Source organism: Anas platyrhynchos, chromosome 2 (assembly GCF_047663525.1).
Source record: "Anas platyrhynchos isolate ZD024472 breed Pekin duck chromosome 2, IASCAAS_PekinDuck_T2T, whole genome shotgun sequence".
In the NCBI taxonomy this organism is placed as follows: Eukaryota; Metazoa; Chordata; class Aves; order Anseriformes; family Anatidae; genus Anas; species Anas platyrhynchos.
Window position 1 is genome coordinate 61,897,117 of NC_092588.1, and position 24,574 is coordinate 61,921,690.

General features: G+C 40.3%; 1 protein-coding gene across 4 annotated transcripts in view; it reads right to left on the reverse strand.

The window, feature by feature from the left end:
* ZNF516 (zinc finger protein 516) overlaps positions 1-24,574 on the reverse strand; it is a 104,959-nt gene that overhangs the window by 57,928 nt on the left and 22,457 nt on the right. For all 4 annotated transcript variants that reach the window (XM_027451885.3, XM_072034837.1, XM_072034836.1 and 1 more), the window contains exon 2: positions 2,223-4,253. In XM_027451885.3, the coding sequence (XP_027307686.2) occupies positions 2,223-4,128 (1,906 nt within the window). In that variant the 5' untranslated portion in view covers positions 4,129-4,253. The remainder of the gene's footprint in view (positions 1-2,222; positions 4,254-24,574) is intronic.

Sequence of the window (24,574 nt, forward strand, 5' to 3'; positions counted from 1 at the left end):
TGGAAACTATGTAAGAGCAGTCTCAGTAAATGTGATACCAGAAAGAGAAAACTGAGAAACTTAAGTCTTGAATCTTGACCTACTGAAAACAAACACATAAAAAACACCTTTCTTTTTAATTAAAAAGTCTTTGTCACTTGTTAAATATAAAATGCAGCAGCCACCCTCTCACCTAATCAATGCAAAATGCATCCCTTTTCCAAGTTGCTCCTTTATTTAGGCCGATCAGTTTGCTGCTTCTTTAATGCTCAGCAAAATAGATAAGAATCCATTTGGCACCCAAATAAATGAGTTTCCTGGTGTTGGCTAGAGACAGTGGTTAATCCAGTCACCTTAATTCCTGTGAGAGAAATTGCTGTGCAACTTAAACTCTCACCTTTCATTCATGAGACAAAGGCTGAGCTTGAACTGAGGTAAGAACTGGGACAGAGAAAGAGATGAGACAGCTCCTCTTGTTAAAAATAAAGTACTGAATAGGGAGAGCATAGAAGAACAACTTTACTGTTTGAATATCGTGTGAAAAGTGTTCCAGTGTTTTCAGCCTGTCTCCAGAGAGATGGTTTTCCATCACAGCGGTTTCCATAAGGGCACTGGTACATTACACCGGTAAAACACAGCAGCCCCATTTAACTCCAGTGGAAGCTGCAGCTTTGCAACTACATTTTGTGTCAACTGCACGGAGGTGTTTCAGGCAGCAGCTGAAGGATTTTCACACAAAGCAAGTACACTCCCATAAACAACTTTTTTAAAGGACACAAATCCAACAAACTGTACATGAGAAAGACAAATTTTGAAATTTTTAAATGTGCAAGTAATCACAGTGAAAATATTTCTCAACTTGTCACTAGGACTTTTCAGAGTTGTGCAATGGAGAAAAAAGCATTAACAAAGAAGGGGGGGGATGGATGGCAGAGATGATTTCCTAGTTTAATTTAAATTTCTGTTCTACTGTGCATCCAATTTGTCCATGGAAGACTTGATCCAAACTGTAGCAAAATCAAGTTTAGGACACTTCTTTTAAGTTTTAAGGAGAAACAGGTGGGTTTCATCCCCTCTCATCCTCCTAGTTTCAGTCCTTTGGCTCTCTCTTCCCTCTAAGCCTACACATTGCAAGCAACATTGCCAAGCAGCACCGGCCCCCACTTCAGCTGTCCTACAACCCTGAAAATTTTAGGAAAGAAACTTAATGACACAAAATATATCCAAGACTGCTTTATGAAAAATGTGTAATTAACACACAATCCTGGCAAGCATTGCGCTTTACTGTTGCAGGGTCTGTAGACACTGGAGAAGTCACATTATAAAAAATCCACCCAAAAACATAGCTAATTAAGTATATCTACCCTCTTCAACAATGAAGACAAACAATTATGAAACAACAATGAAGACAACAAATTACTTCATTAGAGATAATCTTGAAAATTAGTTAAATTCTACAGATAAGGTAATTCTTCAGAAAACAATAAGGAACAAAAGTAGGAGGAATATAGTAATGCTTACCAAGCAAAACAAATAAACAAAAAACACACAAAGGTAGTAAGGAAAGAATGGTTAATATCACATATTTAAAATGTGCTATAAAACAAATAATGGTGAACAACAAAAATCAGAAGAAGAAAAAAAGAAACAATACAAAAGTGCTTAATAGTGTTCTTTCAAATATTTACTTTGCTGCTATTTGGAGAATAATTTGTTCCATTTAGTAGTGTTGGGCTCAAAGGACCGCTTTAACCCAGAGAGATTAATTATAGCCCTTGGAGTTATAAACACAAGTTTGGGAAGCAAAGCAGAAGGGAGAGGAGAGAAATGACTCTCATGCTGGCAATTAATGACTTTATGCACTTTGGGGGCAACACCATGAAGGCTGCACCCTTACCACACCTGCATGCTAAAGGCAAGATAAGGTGCTGGGTGTCCATAAATTGGGGCAAAATAGCTCCTTAGATGTGCAGGGAGGACACCCCGTCCCTAGGGTAACAGTAGAGGTGACTGTTGCTACAGGTAACTAAGATACTTCTCAAGAGTCCTTCGTTGAACCAAGTTTACCTGTACCTTCTGAACGTGTCCTCAGATCTCATTTTTATTATTTGCACCAGCAACAAAGAAATTGCCACGCTGAGACAAGGAGCAATGCACCTCCTGCCCGCTCCATTTGCTCAGTGCATGGAGACCACAGGTCCCCACAGCCCTGAGAGAGCAGGGCCAGCCAGCAGCCATCTTACCTATTGATGGGTCAGCTGCTCCCTCCTCTGAGCTCTCCTCGGCCCCTTCCTCCCCCAAGCCAGAGGTGGCCGAGTCCTCTGGGGCAGACGCGGAACCAGGCGTGCTGGGCCCGCTGACGGAGCCCGAGTCCCCTTCCTCACTGCTGGAGCCATAGCGGTCGGGCTGGGCGGCCGTCCCCCCCTCACGGCAGCTCCTCCGCTCTTTGCGGTGCACCCGGGAGTGCAGCACCATTTGGTGGTAGGTGCGGAAGACCTTGCCGCACTCAAAGCACTCGGTGGACTTGTTCTGGGTCGCCCGCCTGCCCTGCCGCGAGGAGGGACGGTAGTCCAGGTCACCCTGGGTGAGCGGGCAGCTTTCCCCTGTCGGGGCACTGCTCGTCTTCTCTGGGCGCCCACTGGGACAACTCTTCTTCTTGGGGTTGCTGGAGGAGCTGGGCAAATCCTGCTCCCGCTTGCGCTTCTCCTGGTTGACGAGGATGTACTCCCTCTTATCCTTGTCATAAGTCACGTCCGCGTCCGCCAGAGCCTCATCCCACCCCACATACTTCACATACTCGGAGGGCTCTGCTACTTTTCCTTTGGTGGCCAGCTGCCAAGCTTGGTAGCTACTGACTGGATCCAGCTCGGCTACTCTTTTTCCAGTCTGTCCCCTTGTAACTCTATCCAGCCCTACAGATGGCCTTAGATTGAGACACTGCAAGAAAAACTGCTTTGTTACTGAGGGGCTCAGGCTCCCGTCAATTAAGCCTTCGGCTTTATCCCCGGTGCTGCTCCGCTGAGCCCGGTAGTGAACAGCATTATGCGCTTTTAGGCTTTCCATGTTTGTAAACAGATTTCCACACTTGGTGCAGACTTCGTACAAAGACAGGCCCGTCACAATCGTTTCCTCCTGTATCACGTCATTGATAGTGGCTATGAGCTCCAGCTCATTTTTCAGTTTGTTTTTGTTCCCAGCTTTCGGGCCGTGCGACTTCATGTGGTTTTTGAGAAACCAGGGCTCTTTGAATCTTCTGCCACAAATGTGGCAGCCGTGATCAAACGAGCCCCTGTGCTTTTTCATGTGAGCTTTCAGGAACCAGGTCTGACTGAAGGCCTGGCCGCAAACTTCACAAGGAAACTCGCCGGCGCTCAGCTCGCTCTTGCAGTTCTCAGCATAGGCCTCCCCATTCGGGACCTGAGCAGTTATATGGTCCTTCTCTACATGATTTAATAATGTCTCCTCCCTCAAGGTCATGTAGCTACACAACCTGCACTTGAAAGGTTTGTGGACCTGGTGCAGGTGCTGCTCCAGGTCCTTCTTCCTTTCGAATTTGCTTTTGCAGAAGGTGCATGGATAAGCGGTTAGCTTGCCATCCTCCTCAGCAGGTGCCACCTCTGCAACCTCCTTCTTGCTGCTTCTCAACAAGATCTTGCTGCTGTCTACCTGAGCAGTGCCATTCAAGATCTTGTTGCAGGCAGATGTACTTTTGGTGGGACTGGTGCAGCCACCGAGACCCTCCGAAACACCCATCTCACCCAGCTGTGCCTCTCCCATCTCCACCTCATGTCCCTGACTTAAAGTGCCTGTCCTGTGACTACGGATGTGGATCTTCAGGTTGCCCTTTTGGGAAGCTCTGTGATCGCAGTAAGGACATTTGTAGGGCTTCTCACCCGTGTGCTTCCTCATGTGCTGAGATAAGGAGCTCTGAAAAGGGAAACTTTTACCGCAGATGCAGCAGCTGTGGCACATGGTCTTGTCAGCATCCATGTCGTTCTTGCTCAGCTTCCCTGGGCTGGAGGATCGCCGTAACTCCATTTCTGCCTCTCTGCTGCGATCCATCTGTACTACTGCAACATTGGGTGAGAGGGGCAGGAGGACAGAAGCATGTCCGGCAGCAGAGGAGGGCTGGACTGCGTTTTCAATCATACGGTTCTGCAGGGAGACGTTTTACAGCTTCATTCTCAGGGTAACGTTTCTCCTTGCAGCTGCTCAAGAGAGTCCAAAGCACCGATTTATTTCAGTGTGTTCCGTTAGTGAATAGGATAGATCACCTGAAACAAGAATAAAATCACATAAACATACAAAAATCATGTAAGTAGACTCTTTAAATATATTTAAGCCTATTAATATTTTGACTTCAACAGTTTCTGTCACTCACACCAACATTCAAAAGCATACTGTACTAAAATTTATTTCACCAGAAAGCAGCAGCTTCTCTTTTCACTGATATTCTAGACTTCAATGTCAAGTATTCAAAGGATCATTAATAAACAAAATCCAAAAAGGAGCAACAGTGAAAAAAAATAATTAATTTCCATACACTGACATCACATCATCTTAAAGAAACATGAACTTTAAAAATATTTTTGTTTTAAAACCAAGCAAAAGCAACTAAAAATACACCTTAAATGAGGAAAACATTTCTTGAGGGGGTTATTACACTTTAAATCTGTGGCTTTACCATCATGTGTAATTTCATGTAAAATACTTACTTGCCAAAGATAAAAGGCTTTCCTAGAGACTTTAGCAAATATCATATTCCTGCTGGCAACTGCATTACTTTGCGTCTCAGACAGTTCTGCTGTGCTTGATGTGGCATGCACAGAGCAGGCGCAGAGACTGCATACGCTTACTACTTTGATTAAAGAGAAAACAAGAACGCGGAGTCTGACAAAACATTCTGTATAACTAGAAGTTATCTCCTGATGGATAACAAGGAAGAAAACTCCAAGTGTAATATTTAGTCTCCATCTTAAAGTAGACTGATAATGTGCTTAGGTATCAACTCATCTTAAAAGTGGGTGATTTATGTCAGCAAGCTATACAGGAAACCACAAGAATACCCACCTCAGTGAAGAAGAATCATAATCATAAACAAAGTGAGAAGCAACTTTGATTTAAAAAAAAACAAAACAAAACAAAACAAAACAACAACAACAACAACAGATTAATAAAAGTTTAGAAGTATTTGTATCTTGCCACAATAAATTACAAGGGTCACTATCTGCCTCAGCAATGCAAGATACAATGCACCAGCAATTCTCCACCTTGCATATGCCAAAAATCAATGGTTAGATTTTAATAGATGGCTTCTTTTCCAATTACCACAACTGTAAAACAAAATCTCCCCCCTTTCCTATGCTCATTAAGTACTACAAACAGCACACAACTAGATCAAACAATACTGCGTTCTCTAATAAACAAAACTGAGCTATTACTGCGTTTATAAAACATTGCATGTTAAGATTTAGCTAAAAATACGGAGAACAATAACAAGACTGTATATTCACACATCCATCACTTGATATCTATGACTCAAAAAATAAAGAGCTGCAGATCTAAAGTTGCAAATACTGAGGTTTCTCATAGTATTCACCTGTCTCTCCAATACGTAAATGAATAAATACAGTTTAACCACATCAACAGCATAAGCGTAACAAAAAGCAAGGTAAAACTGATGCAATGTTCATCTCAGTTACACATTATAAAATAATTTCATTATGTTTACATTAATCTAGGCCTCTTATTTGCTACAAAATCATTCATTTCTGGGTTTGATTTTCCGCATATCTAGTATCTGTACAGCACATTAAGAGCTATCTACAGCATCTAACCAAACAACCTTTTCCTCAGAGAGCTGATAGTAATATCTAAAACAGATGTATTACAAATGCAATCTCATTTCTTGAATGAAGCATTTTTACATCATGACTGTATGACTAACATATTAGTCCTTGGGAGGTAAAAAATAAAAAAAAATCAGATCACAAATTCAGAAGTCCAAATATGCATGAAGCTACAAACAAGAGTATCTAAATTAATCCCTGAAATTTGTTACTCAAGACCAAGTTAAAGGGCAGCCTCACAACAAACGTCCTGAGTGGCAGCCACTAGAAGTTGTTGCTGTACCAGACGGTACGAACATGCAAAACAGCAAATAAAAAATGTGCTTTCCACAGCATACTGATGGATGAAACAACTCAAAGTAACATCTTCATTCATTTGACCCATAATCCAAGTCTGCCAAGTAGCAAACCACATTGTCTCATAATCAAAGACTTGACCTAAAATGTATTAAACAATAAAAAGAAACAGCAACTTTTTTCTTTTTTGTTTTTGTTTTGTTTTTTGCATTTAACACTACAGTGTACTTGGACAAGCAGCAGCTGCTTCTGAAATGTTCTGCACCATTGTAGAGCAGGGGAAAAAAAAAACAATAAGCCTTGGGGACAGATCGTTCTGGGTATTTTAGATAGTATTTTCTACATTCTGCATTTTCTGTACTTTACACCAGCAAGTACTTAAGCTTCCTTAACTGTAAGCTTGTACAGTACTTTTAAACAAAAAATGTAGGTCCCATTTTAATTCAACTTTCTATAGTGCTTCCTATCCTAACATTCAGAAGAGTTTTAAGAGCCAAACTTAGTCAGATGAGAATGTTGCAAGCAGCAGTTCAGGCACATATAAATCCCAAGCTTTAGAGTCCCTTTGTTTGCTTGGCTACAGCTTTCCTATGCTTAGTCCTGACATATTTCACTTCAATTATTCATAGCATTTTCATTAATGAAGCTTCGTTACGAAAACAAGAATATGAAGAAAGCACTACTTGTGAGAGAGATCCAGCCACTCACGGGAGATTCCCCATGCCCTATATTCAATTAGGCCTGAGGGGGAAAAATAAGTCAGAGCTAAAAAATAAATAAATAAACACCAAATGATTTCATTAATCTAAAATACTTAATGGAAATGTATCATCTTCACCATAATATTCTGAGAAAAATGGTTCAGCTTTGTTACTTTAGCTTGGCCTGCGCACTGCGATTTCTAACTTGAGGAGTTGAAATAAAGTATTCCTGGTTTTGAACTGTTTGAATTCGTACGCATTTAAACCAGCAGAATTTCAAGGCTGATCTTCCACAGATAGAAATTCCTGGGGGAGGATGAATGTTCACCAAATCCGAGTCTTCTTTACGCAGTATGTGTAGGCCTGCTTTAGGCTTTGGCAAACTGACTGACAGCCGTCCAGGAGCAGCTCACAACTCCCTCCTCGCATCCTTTGAGTGTCACTTAGAAGTAATTCTCTTAGAGGGGATCTTCGCACAACAACAAAGCTGGTGTTCGTTGGAAGGGAAACAAGCAGCAAATACTAAATAAAAATGACAACTTTGAAAACTGCTTCCATTCCGGAGACTGAACATACAAAACAAGGAAAACAACAACAAAGAATTCTAACAATTTTAGCTTAGTAACTTCCACCTTCGTTATCAGACAATTGTTTCAACAACATCAAAAATGGCACAAGAGATGACAGATGTCACCTCGTAAACCAAACCACACTATTTAGTCCTTTGCAACAAGTAAATTTTGCAATGTCTTTTTTTTTTTTTTCCTCCTTTATTTCTGGCTGACTGCAGTGATAAAGATATTTGGACATAATTACGAATTTGGAAGTATTCTGAGATAATGCTCTTTCAGCACACATGGAATCCGGCCACCTCCAGCTACCCTAAGGCTACTAAAAATGCATGAAGTAATTTCAGGTGGTAACTGATAACCTTTCATCACTGTGGTCCAAGTTCAGCCTGCAGTTCCTCAGCTTTAGGTTGTCACACACAATTCAGAGCAGAGTTGCATCAAGCCTGCAGATTTCTCTCAGGCTGCCAAGGTATGGAGATCCCTACAGGCACAAGCCGTAAGGAAATGTAAATCGATTCTATTTCAAACATGTAGGCACCAAAATGTCTAACAAGCTCCGATTTTAAAAAACGACCTTGGAAAGAGTTTTTGGCTTGAGGGAAAAGGCATTTGGCCAAAGCCAACCTACTGCCACAAGGGAGCCCCGGTATCACCCACAGCTTCCCCAAGAGACCATTAGACCCTGCCAGCACTGCAGCAGGTATACTCAGCTGTATTGCCCTTGTGGCTGCTGCAAGACCTTCACATTACTTGTAAAGTGAGGCACACAGCTAAAAGTGCAGGGAGCAGTGGTTTAAATAAAATGGGAGCACTCTGCAATACCTGATACTCTACTCTTTATGTCACTTGTACGTTCTGGAAGAGGATGAGATAGGCTGTGCCCCCACAGCTGGCTACACAGACCCCTCTTAAAGCCTTTCTGTGCCACTCAGAAAAAATACAACACAAGAGATACCACACTGAAAACGTAACTGCAAATTCATTTCTGTCATATACTTGCATAAAAATATCTTGTTCGGTGTAGATGGAAAAAAAACTTTGGATAAAATTATTCCCATTCCAGCATTCAAAAAACTATAAACTCTTTGTTTTTCCTCAATTTAACTTGACTTTAAAAATGATATTGCATGGGCTGGAGTGGCAGGATGAGAGAACTTTTCAATAGGTAATAAACAAGAATATACAATTTAGGAAGCCTCACAGACCTTTTCAAATAGCAACATGTATATTTTGAAATCAAATGCTTTCTGTTTGGGTGTAAATATTTCAAGTCACATCTACAGTGCATAAATGCACTGTAGAAATATTGCTCTTCTCATCTCCAAGAGGCTTGAATATGCACTCCAATCACTCCATCATGCTCCTCTGCCAAAAGGAACAGTGACTTAAAAAAAAACACACACATCATTGTGAGGTGTGATCTTGTGGAAGAAAATATCTTGCTGAAATTCTTTTTAGATGATGCAATGATATTGCAGGCAGACATCTAGGTGAATTTGAGAAAGTTGTATCTTTCAAAGAACGGCAGCCTGGAGACCAACTCTTGCCAGATTTGAGGAGGTTCGGATTGCCCCCAAATCAGAGAAACTTTGCTGTTCACAGTAAGGCACTAGAAGACAGCTAAGTGGAGAAAAAGAGCGGATGAAAGGTTTTACAGCTGCCTTGCAAGCCTTCACACTCACTGAATTGCAGACACCTTTCTCCCCCTCCATATCTTCTCTTCAAGCTTCAGAGCCACTGCTCTCCACAAATGTACTCCTTAGAGTATCTGAGTGCCCTCTTCCTCTCTTTGTGAGGGGACGTGGCTCCTTCTCTCAACACCCAGAGTCACTGGTCCACAGCCTTACCAAAGATCTGATCCTGACATCCCCATTTAGGCTCCCATCCTACAGAGATGACTCTTATGGACCAATCACTTGTCTATAGTTGGTAACTGCCAACATTGAGCTGGTAACTGCCTTTTATATACCTTTATATCTACCATTGTCTTGAAATAATCAGCCCACCCTTAAGTTTACAGAAAATCCCAGTGTCCACTGACCTAGAGAATAAACTTGTTCTTAGGTAAACACAACGTAGCTCAGAACTGATTTTTTTGGCAGTAATCCAAACTAATCCAGAAGGAAAAAAAAAAAAAAAAAAAAGTTATCAGAAAATCCAGAGCCAGTTATGGAAGAAGATTCTCTAATTTTCAAATGTACTCAATTATTACAAACAGACATCTTAACAACAGACCTCCTGAAGTTTGTTTAAGCCTGCCAAAACTGACACGAGGACTGGAAAGGAAAAATCAAAAGCTCCTGGAAAAATGCAGAATTTCTATTAGCCTAAATTTATTTCAGCTGATGTTTTAGAAAATCCTTAAGCAGCATTTTGCAATACTTTTTGTTTAATCATTTTAAACCAGCCTTCCTCTGCAGCGGAGGAAGCTGCTCCCGCTTGAGAAGTTTGCCATTTGAACAGTCAAACATTATTTTGAGCTTCTCTGACTGCATCATATGTTTTCGTGTCTTTCTCCCTCCATGAGCTAATGACATTTTGCAGCAGGCTCCAAACCGGCAGCCAGGGCTGCGAAAGCAGAGTCCGGCCTTTCTGAACCAGTGCCGCACCCTTAGCAGGGGAACGAATCCACTGGAATAGAGATAAAAAAAAACACCAAGGCTGAAAAAGCTCGAGGTAGACATCTGCAGGGAGGTGACCTCTCTCGAAACCAAGCCAGCAAGACAATAGGAACAGCATAACCCAGTTTTTTGGTTGGTCCTACAGAAGCAGTTCAGGAGCGCGGGGGGCAGGGGAGGGATTGCTCTGCACTGCTCCGGGGTTTGTGGAGAAACACAGAGCTGTCACCCACTCAGTACATATTTTGTGTTTTAGTGTACTGTGCATGTTTGTCTTCTGGAGACAAAGCAACGCGCTTTATTAGTTACACTGTAGTATTACGAGCAAGGAATTAAAATATATCATTAACATCCAGCACAAGCTTTATCTTGCTAGCAAAACAAAGGGGCCATTCTCTGAACAAATTGAGGGGGAAAATCCCATAATGACAATGAAGAGTTCCTCTCCCTAAAAACGGCGCTGTACAAGATTAACAATTACGGGCTTATATCCTACAGACTGGGTTTGCGAATAGCTGCATGAAGTGATGCATTCACTATTGGGAGAGTAAGTACCATTGATGACAAGGCCTTGGGGCTTCTGCTGTTCTCAGACCAATCAATAATCCATTATGAACAAACTACATTTCCACTCTAATATGAAGAAATGAATAAAAGGGAACCAGTATCAGCAGTACTTTCATGGAACGAAAACAACAACGCAGAAATCACAAAATGCCACCATCACAAGGCTTAATCTAGTGGTGATATGTAACACTGACACAACCACCCACAATAACCCTTTATTTTAAAGCAGTTGTAGAAGACCACCACATTCTAGTCCAAAATAAAAAGCTTATTTTAAAGGCAAGATTCTTTCAAGACTAGTTACTCTGGCTGCAGGACAAAACAAAAAAGCAACATTAATCTTGCAAGGCAAGGAGGAGAAAATGAACCAACTTCATTCAAATATCTATCAGTTTGTTTCAAACTGTTTTGTAATGCAACATAAATAAGAACTTCTAATTAGAAATAACTGTCCAAATGTGACTGGTCAACCATAACAAGACTTTATTGCAGCAGCTGTGTTACCATCCAGACAAGAAGCCCTTAAATTGTTGTCCTCCCATTGTTATGGTCACATTCAATAATACAATGAAGAAGGGATCCATTTAAATAGCAAAACCATAGCAAACTTCAGCATCCTCAAATTCCTACCTAGGTATCTCAACACAACACCAGAAGGTAGGGAGAGGTGAAAAGCTCCCCTGAAAAATGGCAGATAAGGAATAAAAAAATAATAATAATAAAATAAAAAAAAAGTAAAAAGTAAAAATGAAGGAAAAATGTTACTGACTTTTGATGGGGTAACAGTAAATTAGATCCAAAGGAAACACTGAGACCAATACTATTAATGTATAAGGCAGTCTATGTCCTTTTTCTGAAATATAAAGACTAGTAGTTAAAGTTGACCTTGCAGGGTAGGGGGCTGGGGGGAATGAATACACAATGTGATTATTGATCAGCCCTAGAAAAGCCAAGAACTGAACTAGTGCAGATGTGATTTTTTCTTTTCCTAGGGTCATTAATGATATATGTTGGAAAGTCAAAAGCTTTTATTTCGACATGCTGCAATACCATTGCTAATTCTGAATACGAGCCTCGTTTTAAATTAGAGCAAATTTTAACAAAATAAAAATAAAAATTAATGAATCCATTGTACTTTAATTTAACAATAATGTTCTCTTATTTGGCCACATACACCAAGTGAGTTACTTTAGCGTCTTAGCATTTTCAAGTACTAAAAATGAAAAAGTTGAAGAAACGTTCACAATTCTGACAGCATCAAAATAAACGCAAGGCATTTCCAAATACAAGCAAAGTCACCTCAATACCGTATATTACCTCCTTATTCAAATCGATGGCATTGATGCTGTCCATTCATGCACGTCCATGGAGATGCACACATGTATGTGCAGCACAGTACCTTCCCAGCATCCAACAGTGCTTTTATATTTAATGATCTTGTTAGGGTTTCCACCGCAAACCAATTTGCAGGGAGTTGCAACATGGCCATTTTAAATCTGCAGCATGGGGGCTGATTTCCAACTGTATAGGCAGGGCATTTTCCTGCCAATATGCTCCATTATGTTCTGCTCAGTTTCTATCTTAAAACGGGGGGGTAAAAAAAATAAAATAAATATATATCTGCTTTTATTTGCAGCATCGTGACAAGAAAATATTTACTTTATTATATTTGCATTATCTGCAGAAGAATGGGGACTGGATCATCAGCTGGCATAACCTGCTGGTACACCACACACACACCTCCTTTCACCCTCTTTCATCTGTCCCATCAATGCAAGCCCCATACAAACCACATCCCCGGCTGCTGGAAGCACACACGGTGCCATGAGATCAATTTATATCAAATGAGAAGCCATACCATTAGCTAAAATTGGAATGCCTTCGTGCTGTGTAAATCAAGTCCTGAATGCAAGAAAAACATGTGTGTAATTAAAAGTAAACATGCTGAATTGTGGATTTCCTACCCCAGCAAAAGTACATGAAGAACCTTGTCCTAAGTGCCCCAATTCCTCCCTCTCACAATTACACCAAGGCACAAACTTCAGTGCTTTAGAACATGCATACAGCACTGGAATGGCTTATCCATAGCAGACCTTGAATGCAAAAAGCTGTGTTTTTAGTACAAAGCAAATTTATTAGATACAGCTAGGTGTTCAGCAGGTCAATGGGAGGTAAAGATTATTTCTACGGTACATGGCTATGAAATAGGCTGCGTGGAGAATTAAGAAATTCAAGGTAATAAATCGGTTTCTCTTATACCTAATATATCCTACTGCTCAAATTACTACAGTAAAATCATTACCTTATAAATATAAGTGTTGCCAAGCGTTAACCTGTTAACAGATTTAGAATTACAGCACTGTTATTTGATTAACTATTAAAGCCTTAGTGTAATAAAAGAATAATAATTCTGAACACCAGTAAGTTGTTTGCTTACTTTTTCCCCCTGCAGAGTATTATCTCTTTTCAAAGTCCCATTTTCAAGAGAGCTTAAAAAAATAAAAATAAAAATAAATAAAAACCAAAAACACCCACAAAAACAACACAAGAGTACAGAGAAATGGGGGGCAGGGGAAGGAGAAGAACTGTGCCCTGAAATACAAGGAGGGATAATTATATGAAGTAAGCCATAAAAGCATTCTGTTAAACATTACCTTTGGAGGTAGCACAGTTTAGCACTGAAAAGTGACACAAAGCTCACAAAACACACAACATAGAAAACTCATTTTCAGTTGTTGGGTTACTTTATTTTATAGATAGTATTTTCCTGTAAGCTCTTGCAAAGCACTGAACAGAATGGACTAGCTCTATTTTAGGAAGCTTTCTTAAACATTTAAGAACTTAAGCAGGTAATCAAGACGTTCAATCACAGTTTTTCCATTCTCCGCAACATTTCTGAATGTCAAGCACGCAGGCTATGCCCACGCCAGGACACAGACACTGCCATTAGAGATCCCAAACCAGTGAAGCTGGAGTCTGGCTCATACCAGATGAGACTCGGGACCCAGTGCGTTACTGAAACTGCACACAGCTTTGGCTCAGCAAAACCACCCCCAATGCAGAACAGGACAGCACTGAAGGCAAATCTGCCTTCAGATATCCAGTGCCTTGGAAATATTTTGATTTCATTTTCTTTTCACTAACATACGCAGTACCACTGAAGATCACTTAATCCACAATTTGTGATGATGAGCTTATTTAAGACTTGGTAATAAGCCAGAAGATTGCTGGTAGTTTAAGTGAGAGCTCACAAGTTGTTAAGTTCACCAGCAGTTTTAAAGACCAGAAGATGTCTGCTGTTGTTTCTCTACTCCATAAATTCATTTTAGAGAGTTTTCTGTAGTTCTCATTGTTAAGATCTACTTCCATTATGTATGTGATAAATCCAACTGTGACATACACTGAGCCTTGCACTGGCCTGTCACTGTCAGCACAGGAAAGGAAACAGGTACAGCTAGCATAACAAAAGCGATGTTACCATAAAACATGAGTTGACTTACACAGCAGGGTAACTATTTTTCCCCTCTTTTTACTATTTCATTTTTTAAACACAATGGGAAGAAAGCAATAGCCCCGTATGCCAAATGAATACAAAGCACGAGATGACTTTTTCTGGATTTCAAAGCCCCCAGCCAGGAGAAGAGAAACTGAACCCAAAATCAAATCTTTCAGCTGTCAGTTGGCCAGGCTTATTTTGGTCTGAAGTGCTGAACTATCTCTGTGGAACATCACTGCAATGTATCACACAGAGACAAACAGATTCCATGCATTGCTTATAAATATGATTTCAAGGCCCATTTTACCAACCCTGTTAACTTTGCTCTCATTACTGCACAATGTAAGGCATGCTTCAGATTTTGGCAGGTCAGTACATTGTGGATATCATAAGATAAACCCTGACAACTCTGTTCAGGGCTACTCCGCCTTCCTTACATAAATAGGTACAGATACCTCCCCTTACCTTGCCATTTAACCGAAGACTATGAATCACTGGGCCAATCCCTCACATACAACACGTGTAATTTCCCCCAAAATCCAGACAGATGATTTACCCAAGTGCACTAAGTGATTCATGTTGCATCCTACATAAAAGAAAAGGGCCCAGATGGACATCCATCCCCTTAACCAACCCTGAGCTCATTGCTAGCCTTCTCTGGCCAGATTTTTCTTCAGCAGTATGAACAGGAAGGCAGACCAGTGCCCTAACATCAGAGAAAAGCAAAGGAACAAAAACCACCCCCAACTTAGAAAGTCTCATGAAACCTTTGTGTGCAAATGCTGAGGAACTACCAGAGAGAAGAAACAATAAATAAATAAATAAATAAATCTGAAATTATCACTCAAAATATAGCAAGCAAACAAGACTGCAGGGAAGAAAAAAAAAAAAAAAAAAGGTCTACTGCACAGGCTGTTACTAGTTTGCTTACTTTTAGATACACTACAACTTCCAAGACAGATCTATCGACTGGTAAAACAAACATGAACCGCACACACCCTAAGGCACACAAAACATGAATTTGTTTGCATCTCTAGATATTATAGTTAGACTTTATCCTTTCAAACAACTGCGGCTACTTAACACACAGCCACAAACACCCTCTGTGACAGAGAAGAAGTCAACCTAATGTTATCCCTACACATGCTTCACTTCACCTTCCACCTCAGTGTATGCCCACACCATCTCCCTCGTGTGCAAACACCAAATTTTGGTGGCACTGACCTCCTTAATTCCCCTCTCCCACCCAGCTCCACCCGGCCTTCATCACCTGCAATGCCTCCAAGCCTGAGCTATCCACGTGCACCGCCTGCCTGGCCAGGCTGTCAAATCCCTTCTGGATCATCTGCATGCAGCTTCCATGCTCTTTACCTCTCCCAAGCCACCACCATCCTGCTGACATAGTTTAAAGGTCACTTTTCCCCACCTCTCTCTTTCTGTCTGCTCAGCCTTCAGCCTCTGCTTTCTCAGTTCTCCTTAGCACTTCTGCTTCTCCCAAAAGTACCTCCTCCTCCTCTTCTCTCTCTCAAACCTGTTTGGGCCCTTTGTGACTAATTCTTCCATTTGGGCTCTCCCTCTCTTACACAGCTTCAGTCCTGGCTCACTGGCTATCCGTTTGCAAGGTCATTTCAGCCTCCACAGTCACAGCCTCCAGGCACGCAGCCTCCTTCCTTTCGCCTTTCCCCTTCCTCCCTCCTTTCCCCTTTCACAGACTCCTCTCTGTGGGTGCTGTCTCCCTGTGAATGCCCTGCCAGCCATTTCAAACTCAGTATTTAAAAACTCACTAAACATCTCCCCTTTGCTCCTCCTCTACAATTGTTTAGGACAGTAATGCATTACCACTCCGTGCATTCATCACTGCCTTGCTGTACCTCTTCTGAACATACAGGGCCTCTGGAATCCTTCTTGTCCCTTCTGTCCTCTTCCCTAGAAGACACCCATTCTCCAGGCATTTCTGCCTTCAGCTACTACAGCACAGTCTCCAGCCACCTAGCTCATAACTTGGTCCTCTCTGGTCTATTCAAGTAACACTGGTACTAACAGCATCATACCCTCCCAAATATCAAAGGATGCCAAAACCCGGGTCAAATGTCTTGTGCCATTCATCTCAAGTTCAAGTGTCATTCATCTCCTTCAGGGACCTCCACAGTTCTACCCTATTTTCTTTTGCCTGGGCAGTGATTCATTTTCCCTAATGTATCTTTTGTATCCTTTCCCCTTGTATGACTGTGTTTCAACACTGCACTTAGAACCAGTTTTCCCATTATTTTTTATTTGTCCTTAAAAACATTTTCCATAAATGATTCAAAATTATTTTCCAAAATGAAATCCATCACTCAGTGTTGTTTATTTCCACGAATGCGTAATACGTACAGCATATATTACATGTTTTAATTGGTGTGTATATTCCTCAAGGCAGGGACTTGAAATCTTTTATACGTACTGTTTTATACACTTTTATACAGTGCCAAGTGTTCTTACTTCAAATAATTTTGAAGAGCAAATCATCGCTATAAAGTCAAGCTTCATCTTTCAAAGAGGCAAAGACTCTCTTTCATCAACAGGCACAGCTAAAAGCAGAAAAACAAAGATTCATTCCCGTGACCCCCAAAAGTAAACTAATCCCCTCTGTTGTCTACCCGGAATTTGTCTCTTATTGAGCCTCCATTGATCATCAGGTACTAAAGAAACGAGCAAAGCATAAATCAAGAGTCATTGCTCTTAGTTCTTCCCTCCATGCTTACATGGCTCTCTCTGCCAAACTTCAATGGCTCTTCTCAGGCTCTCCTAAGGCACCCAGGCTGACGTGAAGCAACTGATGCTTTCCTGAAGCACCCTACTAGCCATCTCTTGCAGGGAACTCAAACATCTCACTTCATTGCCTAAGACATAAGTTTCCAGCCAGTATCACCCATTTACAACAACAACAAGCAAGAAGCATCATAACAAACAAGTGCCCTGCACCAAAGGAAACGCTTTTCTCTCCACTTCCTCAAATCACAGGCAACTGGAAAAAAGGTGGGTTTTGCAGGATATTAAATTAAGACCTAAGATGCCCAGCAGCGAGTCTCACATCAGTGAGGTATTCTTCTTAAAGGTGTTTGTCTCTTTCTATAACTAGGACTACAGCTCTGATCTAAAGGCTTTCCAAAACAAGTTTACTCCAGCACGTACACGCTGATTCATATTACACATTTCACTGTTCTGCAAGTACAAATACTCCTTTACTCTTTCAGGCAATGCTTAGATGCATCGATTTTCCATCCAAGAAGTACGGTGTAACTGTGACTTCAACTCCGAGAGTAGAATTTGAGCCACGCTGCTAAATCCTTAAACCTGTTACACAACAAATAAGCGTGGATTACTGCACGACTGACTCATTGTGGGATGTTTGGGGATTCTGTTCCTCACACACAAATGCAGTTTGCCTTAGCCACATACGCACAGACCATCCTCCTACTTTCTGCTACATATCTTTTGATCGCTTCCACTTCTCTGCGTGTCACATTTATTACTCACCTATTCCTTCTTAATATACATGCACGCCTTAGAGAGTGCTAAATAATTGTGATGTAACAGCACAGTATTATACTTGCTCTGTATATAAATGACTGCTTGCACTACAGTTACTTGACACTTCTTACTATCAGAACAAACCATTTATAGCCATACATAATCTTTAGTACTCCATGGCTACTTTACTTTCAGTGCTGAACACAGAGCATACAAATAAAAAGGGGGCAATCTCCACTGAAATGAAGAGGTTTTTATATCAGTAGAAATACCAAGCAAAACTACAGAAAATGCCTGACTAAAAGCACATTTTTAGGTAGATGTAATCTAATTTTGGCAAGTCTACAATAGTCAGCTACATTGTTTGCTAATACTTTGTAGAGGATTTTGGATTTTAGCAGGTTTAGATAAGCACTCCCGTATTTACTTCCTTAGGTAATGGGTACTTTTATCAAAGTCACTGCTTATAATCTGAAGAGAAGATTTCCTTGCAAGAAAAAACTTTTTTTTTTTCCAATAAAAAGTTAGTCTTAAAACTTAACTAATGCTAAAAAGTAAAACAGAACACATTCTTGATGGAAAAATACATGTACCATTATTGCTACTATGTACAGAGTCACAAGTATAGTACCTTATCTAATATAATTTATTTTCTAAACATAAAGAAGCTTCTTAACATGTATCAGGCTTTTAATCAAGTAGGGCAATTTGTTCTGACATCACACTCTTAAAATACAGCTTTACTACTAAATGCTATATTTCATTCCTCATTCTATTACACTTCTCTACTGATAGGCTTTTGAGTACCTCCTGAACTTCCCACATGTGATTAATTCAATTAACAAATGAAGACAAGGTGTCACTTAAAAACACTATCCAGAAAACAAGGTATATTTAAAACCTGCACATAAAGTACAATAAAGATTGTGATTATAGTACTGCCGACTCAAAGCACTAAACCTCATGAGTCAAGCACTCAAATCATGAGATATCCAAAGACTTAGGAGAGGTTTTTAAATATAATATAGCTGTGGATTCTTTTATTTGCTTTTTGAGCTGTTACAGTACACTCAGTCAAGTCTCAAGCTTCTTCCGACAACCGTGAAGCATAAGAATTTACCACTGTGTTTTGGATGCTTACATCTTTTGTTTTGCAGTCACCAGTCTGCAGAAAAAACACCTTTGGGAAACAATCTCCATCCCTTCTATTGACAAAATCGTAAGTAGAAACATGACAACTGAAGTAGACAGACATGGTATCCCCTTCTTCATCCATTTCACCCTTAAAACTCTCCTGAGAAGGCTACAGCAGCTCTCCTATAAGCATCTAATGCTGGGTGACAGAATAATCCCTCCATGTATTCATTCAGTAGAGGTCAGATGTACAAAGCATACATAGCTCCCACTTACTTCATAAGATTTGTGTCAAAAAAAAAGCCTAAGAATACAAACTATTTTATCTCTGTTTGGGGAAAAAGAAAGAAAAGAAAAAAAAAAGTACTTGATTTAGGTATTGAATGTAAGTTCAATATAAGTTCATAAATATTTTCTTCCTTAATGCTTTTGACTACACTTAACAAAATTAAGAACAGTAAAGATAAAATACAGTGTTAAAAATATCTTAATTTGAAGAGTTTGTATAACCAGGAAAAATTAAGGATTCTCAATGACAGACATCCAGTGTCACATTCTCCCTGGCCCCAGCCACTCCTCCTACAAGGCACGAGTCCTTTGTCATATCTGCCAGGTGCCTTGCAGTGTGAATGCAGCACAGACATCGCAAAACCTTGAAAGATAATAAATATAACTTGATCTCTTCTCAGAATCTCTCTCATAAACTATAACCTGGAATATAAATAGAATAGATGGTGATAATACCATCAGAAGATAGGACAGCACTAAGGGTAACACTAAGATAAGCCCCACAGTGTCTCACTGGGTTTGTCATTTGCAAAACTGGTTTCTCATAGGTACAGCTAGTGCCTCGTAGGTATTCTTGTAGGTATCTGCTAGTGCCGCAGCCAGTGAGAGTGAAAGGATTGGGTTGTTTTGATCCAAATTACTATGTATCTTGTGAAAGACACGTCAGCAGGCCAACTCACTGAGATGCACCAATGATGTTAAAAAAGAAAGGCCTGGACTAGCATCTATTTGATCGTTTTATTCGCTAGCAATATTACCTTGGACTAGCATCTATTTCACCATCTTATTCACTAGCATTATCAACAATTTCAAACTTGTGCAGATGAGGCTGCTAACTATAGACGTGAGGTACAAATGAGTGCTGATCTCATGCTGCTACCTTTGTGCCTCCGAGATGACTGTGTGGCCTGAGGACCAGCCTATGGAGCAGTGTCTGGCCAGCCCAAAAACTGCTCCAGCCCTTCAGCAGCTGCTTGCAACAGCCAGGTACTTCAGGTCTACAGCCAACAAGTGGCAGTCCCCTAGCTACACCCATTATCTCACTCAAATGTGCCTACAAAAGGCTTCTCACAGGAACACATTCAAGGGGTAGCCCTGGGGCAGCACTGGTACCTCTTGCACGGGGGAAGTCTTCTCTGGGATCCTCTTCCTGACAGTTTTATATAGCTCTTTTATTCCACAAGGACCTCTCACCTCAGGGCTAGCAAGAAAGATCGCCAGCTCACAGGAGGTTTAGGCACACTGAAAGCTGTTTTTGTTACAAGCTATGAGTCAAACTCCGATCTGAGTCACATGGGTGTCAATCCGGATTTACTGCACTGACTTCAGTGCAGTCACTGCACGCTTAGGCCCACACAAGAAAGGAGATGTCAGCCCTTCGCTTTTAAGTACCAGGCTGCCATTTTATCTTCCTCACACTTCTGGAATTGCTTCCTTTCGCATCAGCAGAGGGCAAAACTTCTTTTTAAACCCAGACCAAGTCTACTATATGAAAATATAATATAATGAAAATCAGCTGGAAAGCAAGACACCTAAGATTTTAAGAAAGCTCTCAATTTGCTTAGCATCACCACCACCTGACTGGTTCAAACGATGAACAGAAGGAAATGAACAACTTCATGCAAGAGAATCCTATTGAGGGCTCCACTTCTTCAAAAAGACAGACACAACCTTTAGCTTAGGAAGTCACTAAACTGAAAACTGGTCAAAATTGTTAGAGTACCCCAGGAGGGCTTGTCACCAAAGGGTCGTCCCATTATCTCATGCTTTTTCCCAAGCATTGGACACAGAGCACCGTCTAAGGGAGGATGCTGCAGAACGTGAACCTTCATCCTGAGCCAGTTCAGACCTTCTGATGTTCTCATGGCTATTAATACCAAATCTTAACCCATCTGCTGCTGCACAAGATTAGGCTGTAGGACTCCCTGCGCTCAGATCTTACAACCCAGCCACCTCCAGTTTAAGGGTGGGGAAGTTGCTTTTATGTGACCGCAGAATTTCAGGCCAAGCCTTATCTTTAACAGCGAGTTGCAAAACAGCAAGCGCTGCAACCACCCAGCACACGCCAAGCATCTCTGGCGGCATGGTGGGAGTACACCTACCCAAGGTGAAGCTGGCTCCATTTCCCTCTTTTTTATGAACATATGGGAGAGGTCAACAGTCTCCAGGAAAGCTGACACCACCACTTCCAACCTGGGAAGACAAACAGCACCGGTTCCCCGGAACATAAAAAACTGCTCTGAAAAGCAAGCACGCCTCCTCCTACTGTGAATGCTACCTGGTGTGTGTCTGTGTCACAGCTTCCCATCGCACAGCAGCACTGACCGCTTCATTGCTGCAAGCCAGATACCACTGCAGCTACATAACAGAGACAAACTAGTTGCATCTCAATCAGGTGGATTCAGTGACAAACCCAAGTCAAGTGTCTTCTAGCTGAAGGGGAGGAGGAAAAATCAAGGAAAAAGACATACATAATAAATCACATGGATTTTACTTGCTTAAGCAACATGATTTGAAAAGATGTAAATTTTAAAAGGCTTCAATACCCAACACCATCCAATTTCTTGAGTGAATGGTGTACTGCTAGGAAGAAACAGAGGACACTATTAGTGTATTTACCGCCACACAGCGACCTCCAGAGCTTTCACTGCAAGACCAGAAGTTTCTCTGTTTGATACAGTGAAACTCATCTGTAGAGATTTTGTGGCTTACAAGCATTTGATTTCACTTTCCAGCAACAATACAGCCATCATATTAGAAATACCATCATATGAAATTTTAATTATTTTCTAAGAGTCACTTGGTAGCTGTTAATGAAGGCAAACTGGTAGGGAAATCCTGCCAAAAGAAAGTAATGACCAGATGTGTATCAGTGCCATGAGGTCTAATTTAACTGAATAACAACTTTAAATCATTAAAAAAAGAGTCAGACACATCTATTGTCTACACACATCTAAGCAGTCATTTTTAAGCATTTCTCCTAACCAAGAATATACACAAACACAGATATACCCTTGAAAAAAATAGTTTAGGAACCATGAAATATATGGAAATAACTGAATAAGAAAAACAGGAATACTTTTATAGTCTTCCCCATTTAAATCTCGAATTATACTCAGTAACTTCTATTAACCTTTCTTCACAGCTTTTTCGGAGTTTATAATGTTTCCTGCAACCTAAAATACAACAAACTGTAGAGATGTCATAAAGTTACAGACGTGCACTTTAATTACCATAAGTTAATAATGTTTGTCATCTCTATTAGCATTGTAAATGAAAGCAACACATGCAAATTCTGGGATTTGCTTGCAATAGTTTATACACTTTACTGCCACACCTATGTGTTAGCAGCTCATTACGGCAGTGAGTTATGCCAATACTGAGCTGTTGCTAGGCTATGTGATACTGCATTACAACTCCTTGGATTGCAAAAACATCAATTTATATTCCAGCTTAGTTTTAACTGCACAGCGGGTGACTTCATGAAGACTCGCTTTTCTTATTGATATTATTAGATTAATGGCTTTCACAAACCTAAAGTGAACTATGTTTCCGTATGCATTAAATAATTGGAAAGTGCAACTGAAAGAGCAGCTTGTATCACCTTACATTTCCTTATAAGGTCTCTGCAACCCAAAAATATTTAAACTACTACCATAGCCCTTTGTGACATAAACATATTGAATGCCAAGGCATAAAACCACAACATATCTTCGGCATAGCACAGAAATACAGAAATTAAAAGCTACTTCATTTGTAAATGCTTCCTTATTAGAGGAATGTTTATTGCTTCACTGGTTCATATTCCCATGTCTCCAGCCTATTGTTCAAATAAGCGAAACAACATCTACGCATTTTATAATTAAGTTATCTCCACGTTATTGTTATTGTTCTTCACTGGTGAAAGCCCTAAAGGAAGAAATGCAGCTGTTCAGGCATTGAAGGCACTCCTCTTAAAGTACCTCACAAAACAACGGAGAACAAAGACTGAAGCCAAAAGTTGGTCTCATTCATTCAGCACAATAAAATCTTTCCAGGGAGATTCTCCACGATGATGAAATACAAACACGCACAAAACCAGAGCTCTTCACCCAACAATTCTAGCGCCCACAGGCAGATTTCCTCAGAGCATTATAATTATTTTTACCAAATCACTTATCTGAAGAAACATAACCAACAACTGATAAACTATATACAAGGTTTTAATTATTCTGTTAGTGCCTTCGCATCAAGTTTGTTCTAACATTTTTTCATCTGGCCAAGAAAAGCAAACATGTGTCAAGGTCAGGAAGAAATAGTTGGTTCTTGCTTCATCTTAATTCCAGTTCTGGGCAAAAACGAGAAGAGAGGAAAAAAAAAAAAAAAAACAAACAAAAAAAACCAGCCGTTTAAACAGGAAACTGGCTTGATAGTATTGAATTCAGCTTTTCCATGAATGGAGAAACAATGTGCAGCAAATCTGCTTGCTGCTGATGCTCATTTCATCACTGAAGGAAAAACAAAAACAAAACAAAAAAACCCACCACAAACAACACACGAGATCAATCCACACCTCAGATTTGGTCTCTAGAGTAGATCTGCAAGGAATTGCTGGTTTAATAACATTGTTCTTGAAATGAAGCGCATGAGATACAGATTGCAGAGTAAATTAGTTGCCTTCCTAAAAATACAGTGTTTATTTCTAATACGAACTGACTCTCATATACAAAACATTTCTAAGACAGACAGTAATCAAGGGCAAGTGCTGCCAGTTCACCATTCATCTAAACTAGTGGAGCCAGAAAAATTGCAAGCACTCTGTGGCTTTACTTTGGCTGATCTAGAACTTAACTGCTATGCTGGTGTGTTTTTTTGTTTATTTGTTTTAAATACATTTCATTGGAATACAGAGACATTTTTTGGCATACATTGTTTGTATCTGTCACTAAGATTAACAGAGCATGCACCATCATGAGTATAGTTTGTCAAAATTTGAGCCTCTATAGCAATGATTCACAAAAAAAAAAAAAAATGTAAAAAACTTTTTGTAAAAATAGCATCATCACAACAACACAGGAACAGCAACACGAGATGATGTCCCCAACTGTAGAGATGCAAAGTAATACAGAAGCAGGCTACAGCATCCTTGTTTGAAAAGTTGTCTTTCTAACTTCATGCTCTTAGTAGTTCTCTTATGCCATAAGGCATATGTCGTAACCTCTTCATTACTTAGTCTGAGACGTAATGTTTTACTCTGATAACATCTCGGTACAGTGAGTTCCCTAGATCAAATGTCTTTGAGAGGTCAGCTCATTCTTGCATCCAGCCACATGAAGACATTTCTTTCTTCTACATCTTTTGTGACCCAGCCTGATATTTTTACTTAAGCATCACTCTAACTCCACAAATTATTATTATGCAGGTTCACCATAAAATATTGGTAAAATAAAGTCTCACCTCAGTCTGGTCCTTTTTATTAAGGAAAACTCGCTTTTCTTTCTCCATTTGACATGAAAGAGATATCGTCAGTTTTATAACACAGCATATTTCATGTATTTACTTGTATTCAGGTGTACAACAA